The 8,747-nt window shown below is 37.1% G+C and overlaps 1 protein-coding gene across 1 annotated transcript; it reads right to left on the minus strand.

Moving 5' to 3' along the window:
- Window positions 1-248: 248 nt before the first annotated feature.
- Window positions 249-8,187, minus strand: LOC113238767 (protein Fe65 homolog; the record flags this gene model as incomplete). Its single annotated transcript, XM_026475600.1, has 8 exons — window positions 8,091-8,187; window positions 3,483-3,719; window positions 2,792-3,035; window positions 2,369-2,564; window positions 1,921-2,048; window positions 1,596-1,601; window positions 1,042-1,235; window positions 249-476 (listed from the first exon to the last, which is right to left on the minus strand). Coding segments are annotated over exons 1-8 (1,330 nt in total), but the record flags the coding sequence as incomplete, so codon positions are not given.
- Between the last annotated feature and the right edge of the window lie 560 nt (window positions 8,188-8,747).

The following is an 8,747-nucleotide window of genomic DNA, read 5'->3' on the forward strand; positions in this document are numbered from 1 at the left end:
GTGGTTTTTGTATTAGACCCGTCGTCCATTTATTTGTAAGTCAATGTTATAAGTTCATTTTTGGTCTATCTATCACGTTTTGTCAAAAGTCACGAAGCCAAAGTTCTTGTTTATGATGTTAGTAATCTAGTTCTGAAAGGATGTTAATAGGTATTTTAAAAATAACCATGTATAAACTAAAATAAATAACGTAAATATTTCTGTAATGTAGTACGTTGTGTTCTTGTGGTGTAAATATATTTTGATACATATAAAAGATCTTACCCCTTCTTCGGTAATAGTGATCATAGAAGGCGCAACGGCAACCGCTACAGGCCGCCACTGCGACGGCGCACGCGCTGCAGCGAGCCGATCTAGCGCGTCATTCAACACGTCCATGCCAGTGGCCCTTGAGACCTCTGCACTGCCCAGGTACCGCGCCCGAACTGTCTTACGTGGCTCTTCCATTGGCGTCGGGAACGACGCCCCTGTAAGAACTTAGGATACAGTAGATAGATGTTTTTGAGACTGAAAGGTTTGAAAGATGTCGAAGATGTTGAAGATTCGAAATATAGGAGAATTTCGGTACTGGCGAGGAGCAATCAATCCCGGTACCGCAATTATAGATTCCCGGTACGCCCGATTATAGCAAGGAACTACCTATATACAGAGCCATGAGCTATATTTACCATTAAATTCTGAAAAATAGTTTCGTTTACTTGTTTTTTTTATGTTGTTGTTAATGTTATAATGTTATTTGTACTTGTTTCGAAGACTGATAATAATTTTTAATGCCATTATAATTTTCTTAAATTTAATAGTAATTGTCTGTCAAATAGATATTTTGAATAAAAACCTTTAGTTTGATTAGATAATGAAGTATTTCTTTATTATTTATGGTATTATTATTATATAAATCATTGAATAACTATGGATAACCGGGAAAAAATTCACTTTACTAGTTACAGTTTAAACTTTTCAAGGAGTACCGGAAATACTGGAAGTACCGGTATTGAGCTGAGCCCGGCCTAATGGCTGTAAAAGTAGAGTGGAAGCAATTACCGGAGAGCGGGCGCGGACGCCTAGCAGCGGGTAAGTCAGTGGGACGCGGCGGGGCCTGCAGACTTCGCTCGATCATGATGCGCTTACAGATGTCGCGCAGCGCGTTGGCAATACTGCGCGCCGGAGCCTCGCAGCGGAACACATGGCACATGTGCTTACGCGTCACGCGGTCGCGTGCCACATACGCGAAGTCCCTGCACGGGTTCATAAGTATTATATATTTTCTGTTATCGGTGAACATTTCTTACCTCCAATGAAACGTATGTGTAGTGATGTAAGGACCTACTGCTAAAAGTTCTGCAAACAACTGGGTTAGTGATATGATAATTCGTGTAACTAATGCGGTTCCAGTAAGGATTAACAAAGGTATACAAGTTGAGATGATAGAGTCTAGACGTCATTCTCAAGATTCTCATCTTGCTTAAGCGCGGTTAGGCAGAAAAAAATGTATTTTATGCTTCTAATTACAATTCAATTTTAAGAAGTTGATGGGGTGACATTTAAAAGCATTTAGAACAAAAACATGGCAACATCTAAAACAACTACCGTCATACCTTTCACTATTCCAAGACCGCAAAGAGAAAGAAAAAACACTTGTTTAGTTAACATTTAGAAAAACTAAATTCCTATTGCTTTGCAATTACAACTTAGTTCTAACGAAGTATTTGATCTGTAGAAAGATGAATTTAAAGTGGGATATGTAGGAAGGGCAAATGATGTACAACTTAACATCGGCAAGGACAATTTGGAAAGTGCATTTTCAAACTAGTAGCTAGCGAAAGGAATCTCTTCTTCGTAGAAACCAGGAATAGCTACGTCACACCAAATAACCTAAAAAATTAAACGCTAATAAAAATGGACCCGGTTCCAACGACTTACCGTCCGTTATCTCGGCCCACTCCCCAAACGCGAATGGTATGTATTGGCTGGGTGTGAAGTGTGGTCAGGCTTTCTGGGTCAATTAACTTCAAAGCGCCGTCGTCCAGATCCATGAAAAGATCTTTGCCCTGTAATAGAATAAGATATTATCTCTAATAGAGCAGAAGCACAGTTAAATTCGAATGTTAACAATGACAAACTATCTCGTTTTAAAAACTGGTAGCAAACAAACTGTTGTACACAAACACAAGATAACTGCCAAAAATATTTAGATTATTTAATTATTTGCTATTATAATATAATGAATATTAAGCAAAAGAGACATGGAAAACAATGTTACTAAAAGGAATAAATTATACCATAAACCTATGATAAATCTTCAATAGAATTAGTAGGTATCATATCAATCAATAATTTGGACGAAGAAATTTTATAATAATAAACTCACGTCACCCCAACGGCCAACTTGGTCGAGCAAGTCATTCCGACCAAGACTGAGGTCCACAATGCATTTGTTGACAGCGCGACTAGATCGCTCCGGCGTAAGGTCGGCTTCAGAGATCTCCACCCAACCCAGCGAACGAACAAAAAACCTGACTGCGCGCCCGTTGTCTGGTTCTGGACGGGCAGGGAAGCTGCGACGCCTGAAATTATACAGAAATATATTAAGTTAAAGGCAACAATAATAAAACACTGTCGTTGTGCCCGTTTTAAAACGACTCGAAGGATCCCCTTATTCTGGAATCTTCTTTAAAAAATCCTCATACCATAATATAAATCAACGTTAACATCAAACTCAAAATCTTCATGCATTTCGATATAAATGGTTACTTCTTCTCCAAGTATCATCAATATCAAAAGCGGTGTTTACTTGTAAGACATCTCTTCTTTCCTCTTCCTCTCAGTATCCTGATCGACGTGGTCTAAAGCCCCACTGGTGGTACTTCTGGTCACTGAAGAGGTCATGACGTTGTCGTACTTCGCCACCTCTGATAGGTTAGAGCAGTCTCGAACCATGGAGATTCTGGATTCTTTAGCTTCGACCGGTGGCATTTTTGGTATCTCTCTCTGGATTGTTCCACTTTTTATATGCCAGTAGTACGGACCGTCGTGATCTGAAAAATAGGCAACAATTGGACAAGATCGAATTTACTAATTTTAGCAAAGTATTGCAACGAGATATGTAGTTAGAAATGTTCTCGTATCTTCACTGTCAAACAATTCTATTGTTGAACGGATCGGAAATTGTAGTAGGTTCGTGTTGAAAAAAAGAAATAAACAACCTTTGTTAAAAAATCTAGTAAACAACAAAGACAATAGTTTAAATTGTTTGTTTTTTCCGGAACTGTGTGTTTTTACTGCTGCTTCCATCGTTATTTAAAACAAAAATGATCTGTAAAGGTGGTTAACTAAAAGGTGTTTACAAAACATGTCCGCGTTCACTTTTCCGTTTAAGAATGTAACTTGTTTATATTTGAGCGCATTTTTTATTGTTAATCTGGTGCGTACAATATGGATAGTTTACTTGTTTGAGATCAGGTGTCGTGAGATTGCAAACTTACCCTCATGCTTTTCCCATCCCGGTGGCAACTGAAGTTCTTTTTTCGGTCTCAGTTTCACCGGTATCGCATAGAGGTCGTCATTGGGACCCTCAGCCTGGTGTGGCACGGGGCCTGAGTGACTCTTCTCCGTGTCTTCCTGGTCAGCTCGCTCTTTTTCTGGTGGAGGGGATTCTTCTCCTCCATTTTGTTGGGGTGGGGTGATGAGGCCACTTTTGTCACTGGAACGAAGAATTGATGCTTAATTGTCTTGATTATAAATACAAAAATCGAACACGCAGAAAAATTTCGCCGACCCGGTGGGACTTCAAAGCACGTCCATGCTGCACCGTATCATTGCTCTTACCAACTGACCTACGGGTCCAGTTGCCGAGCCGTAGATATTCTTCTGATTTTTTTAAACTTTGTATTGGCTTTCGGCATTCGTCGCTGCTAGTGACATCTAGTGAGAGATTTTTGAATAACCTAGTCACCGCAGCCGATACCTTTACAGTTATCACAACTGACGCAGATTGATTGTCTTATCTAATGTTTTTTTTTATTTCTTCTTCATGATTGAAGCTACTCTTTATTTTGATATCTTAGTTACTATTCTAATGTGCAAGTACAAATGTTGAACGAGAAGTATAGAACCAACCGGGTTTTCCTAAATAAAGTTTTGCTTTGTCTAAATCTTAATTAACCTTCTACAGGTACCTTCTATATAACGATCGACACTCACACAAAGGCATTGTACATAGGTACCTAGGTGATAATATGAATATATAAACGACCAATTAACTTTGCTTATAAGGTCTTGAAATCTTACTAAAGTTCAAGAACGAGCGTTAAAACAAAAGCATCGTTTACAAAGGTGCCTACGCCTTAGTCGGATGAGTCACGATCATAATTATGTATCATTTTACAGACATTATGGTTTTGCATTCAAGACTGAATCCTACATATTTATCTAGGAGTTAACTGGTTACATTTGATATAATTTGCTAATAATACGTACTCGTGCGACAGTCAAGCTGTTTAAAGAAATTAATTTATCTGAAAATGAAAGCTTTTCAAATCATCAGCACGTCGGGTTACGGCAGTGTTTTAGGGCCCCTGTGTTTCTCGATGGCTTCGCCATACTTTTCAGTTGTTATCTAAATCAACTGCAATATACAGGTTCATCATGTCGAAATCAAGTCAAATAACCATTTATTCCATAGGTAAACATTTTTACACTTGAAAACGTAATTTTTTAAGCTACTGCTCGTTCACTATGCTGACCTCTCTGAGAAGGAAACTCTAGGATTTGCTCTTTTCAAATAAACTTAAATGCTATGGAATACTCTTTGAATCATAATTGTGTGTCATCTAGTCTCTTGTTGTCTTTCCCTACTTCTTTATCTAAAACATACTCTTCAATTTTATAATATGTCTTTTCAATTAAAATACTTTTAATGTAAGTTTTAATTAGAAAATGGTAATCTTAATATATTCTCCGGAATGTAATTGTAAAAACGTATATAGTTCCCTATTAAATAATCGTTTACCTTAGTTAAACGAAATCGTGGTACCGTGAGTTTGGACTTAGGTATAAGGTAGCATCATGATGAGCTTATATTAGATTTATATATGAACATAGTTCTGTATATATATTATTTATTGGTGTTATAGTAATTAAGTTCGTATTTAATAATCACTTATTGTACCTTGTGATTAGTATCTTTTATTTAATTTCATTTAACGATATAGTCATTTATAGTTTCATTTTCATTCCTAGTTCTATGTAATGTATACAGACTATATCTATATGTCTGTGGTAATGTACCTAATAAGATTTATTTTGTTTTGTATTTTGTGGTGGGAAATAAACATATTTATTATTGTTTATTTATTTATTTATGGTACCGTTTATTGTCTTTTTTTGTATTTGTTCATAACGTTCAATAAAGAGAATTTCTTTGTATTACATTGTGCGTGAGAAATTAATAAGGTGCCAGCGTTTTCAAGTCCTGCAGGCTTAGCATGAGCCCGAAGACAAAAGTTATCTCTTCTTCTAACTGTCAATTATCTCTCGAAAATGACCTCACTACGAATTATCTCTAACCGAGATGGTTATTATGCAGGCGCGAGCATAAGCGCTATGAAGAATTGCCGCGCATACAAATGTCAAATGAATTTCTCTACAATCATAACGCGACAGATGAATTTTTTTATACTTTAGACAGATCGTCCTAGGGAAATATCTCTACTACCCTTGGGGCATACTATATCTTTATAATTAGGGATTTAAATTTAATAATTAATTTTATGATTATATGCCTTAGAATAATAACGCATAGAAACCTAGCCTGCACACGCTAAGTGAGGCAAATTGAAGCGCGCCCAAAGGGATACACGAGCGGGCGGAGCTTCAGTGCTCAAGGTCAACTTGCACCGCGAACAGATCAAGAATTTTAGCTAAAAATGGCGAAATGTGCGGTAAATGAGTGTAAAAATACGTCAGACAAACATAAAATAGATACTAACATCACATTCAACAAGGAAGTAACGCGTTTCAACTTGTATTTTTATATAAATATTCACTAAAACCTAAAATTAACCTACTACTAAAACTAGCCTACATGAATTTGATTTTTGGCTCACTTGTGACAGTTCGTGTGATATGAAACTATCATTCTATGCGTTATTATTCTAAGTTTTATGCCATGAAAGTGTCTCGTGCCTATCGTAATTATTTATTAAGTTTTTATGAGGAAAAACTGACATGAAAGAGACAATGAACCCTAAGGCCGAGTTTCTCAGTAATTTCAAGGTGTCCTGGGAATTAAAAAAATATTTGTGTTAGGAAGTAGATGAAGATCTAGCTCCCCGAATGTCCACAGGTATATCTGTCAGGTTCAAAGTAAGTGACGGAAAGGACGGACGGACGTAAATAAACAAACAGTAAACACAAGATGGTTTTTTTTTGCTATTTTCCTTTTCGTCAAAATGCGTTTTCGACTTAACAAAAATATCAATATGATTTGCGTAATAAATACAGCTATATATCAAAATCAGTGTTACCTTTTATTTTCATTGATTTAATGCTCGCCATAAACCCTAAAAAAACGTCACAGCAGAAATGGATGAAGGGAGTTGGAGTTGTGCCTCTAAAAACTATTACCGGTTTAGTGTGACCCCTGTGAAAAAGCTTTGTCTACGGTAGAGAGTTTCTGTTCCTGTTGCATCGTGCTCGGAGTAAAGACATAATCGGCAGAGAAGAGAAAGATATCTCTACGCGCTTAAGTTTTTTCTATTTCCCCCATGCTAAGCCTGCTGATTACTTAAAAAAGATCCAAGTACTCGAAAAAGACTGACGTGGTCATTAAGAATGTTTGTTAGGTTTTTTTATTATGAGACCAAGTGTCGGCACAAGCAAGTTGTGCGCCTGTGTGTGAGCTCTCAGAGCTTTAAATCTCGAAGATCTAAGAGGCACTTACACTGCGCCTGTACCCTGAGACATAAGTTGTCAAGTCCCATGTGCCTGTAATTTCACCAGCAAACTTATAATAATAGGTAAGCCTGGACAAACTCTGTCCCAAGGAGCTCTTCTACTATTAAATCTTATCTCACTTTCCGATCACAAGCAATCCGAATAATTTAGGTGTTCATTAGAAATATTATCACAAATACACGTTAAGACTGGGTCATTGAGCCGCTGTCATTAAACTTGAGTATATACGCGTTTCGAGGATCCAGGATGCTGTTACACACTTCCTGGCCAAACGATCAACGTGCTAACTGTTAAAGACAAAAAACAATATTTACTTATGCACATTAAGTACTAGCATTTAATGAATCTGAGGATGAACACACAGCAAATTCAAAGAATCATTTATTTCATAAGTAAAATAAATTTACATTTGAAAACGTCACATTTAAACTACTGCTCGTTCACTACGCTGACCTCCCTGAGAAGAACGAGCAAGAAACTCTAGGGGTTGCTCTTTTCAAATAAACTTAAATGCTATGGAATAATACACTTTCAATCATATTTGTGTGGATTCTGGACCCATGTCGTCTTTCCATACATATTTATCTAACACGTAGTCTTCAATTTTGTGATATGATTTTTCAATCAAAATATTTTTAATGTACTTTTTAAACTTAGGAAATGATAAACTTAATATATGCTCCGGAATCTTATTGTAAAAACGTATACAGTTCCCCATAAAAGAGTTGTTTACCTTGGTTAAACGAAATCGTGGTACCATGAGTTTGGACTTAGCTCTAAGGTTAATATTATGTATATCTTCTTTCTTAACGAAATTACGTACATTTTTACGGACATAGAAAATATTTGAGTAAATGTACCAGGTTTTGTATATATTACGAGCAATTTGGTAAAGTCACTATGAATAATAACCGGTCTATATTAATAATGCTCGTATCTAGTGGGCAATGTAATAAAAACTGTATGATGAATCACATTCAGTGTGAATAATGACTATGTCTAGGTCAAATAATAAAATAAACGATCTGTAGCGTTTTGATGAGGTTAGGTTTAGAAGTAGGAAACTATTCAAACTGTCCGGTCCAAATGATAAATTTACGATGCTCTTAGAGCGATGCCACACGGGCGTTGCGTACTCGCACCGCAATACACCTTCCCGCTTTGTTTCCTGGTCCCTTGTCCGATGTGCACGCGTTTCGTCATTGCGCGCTGTTGCAACACACCGTGTGGCATGTCATTCTGATTAATAATTTATATGTAGTACCTACAACGCCGTTGCGTTAACGCAAAGCCCGTGTGGCAACTCCCTTGAGAGTCGATTTATTAAATGGACCACGGGCAGTCGGATATTATAAAATAATAATAAATAAATAAGCACACACTCGCCCCGCAATATGGAAATCCTGTATTGACACACATAGCCAACCACAAGTTACACCCAAAATCACGAGAGAAATAAATGTAGGCGACACAAATATTTCTCCCGGCCTAAAAATCGAACCCGCGACCTCTGCATGGTATAGCAGCATTTTAACCGTTCGGCCACAGAGGCAGTTAAATTAGAGGCTGTTTATATAATACAGACCGGCCAAAGTGATAAATTTATCAATTTGGCCGATGCTTTTGGTCATTATTCATAATGATCGCTCCGTATTAATAATGCCCGATTAATCAAAAATCGTCCGTAACATATAGTTGTACTTTCCACAGTCGCTATAAATCTGTTACGTAAGTCACGGGAAGACTTTTGCCGGTTGTCTTGTATTATCTTTGTCACTTTCTGTAACATTCAT

This window comes from Hyposmocoma kahamanoa, unplaced genomic scaffold, assembly GCF_003589595.1.
Source record: "Hyposmocoma kahamanoa isolate Upper Pololo Valley unplaced genomic scaffold, ASM358959v1 98185, whole genome shotgun sequence".
NCBI lineage: Eukaryota > Metazoa > Arthropoda > Insecta > Lepidoptera > Cosmopterigidae > Hyposmocoma > Hyposmocoma kahamanoa.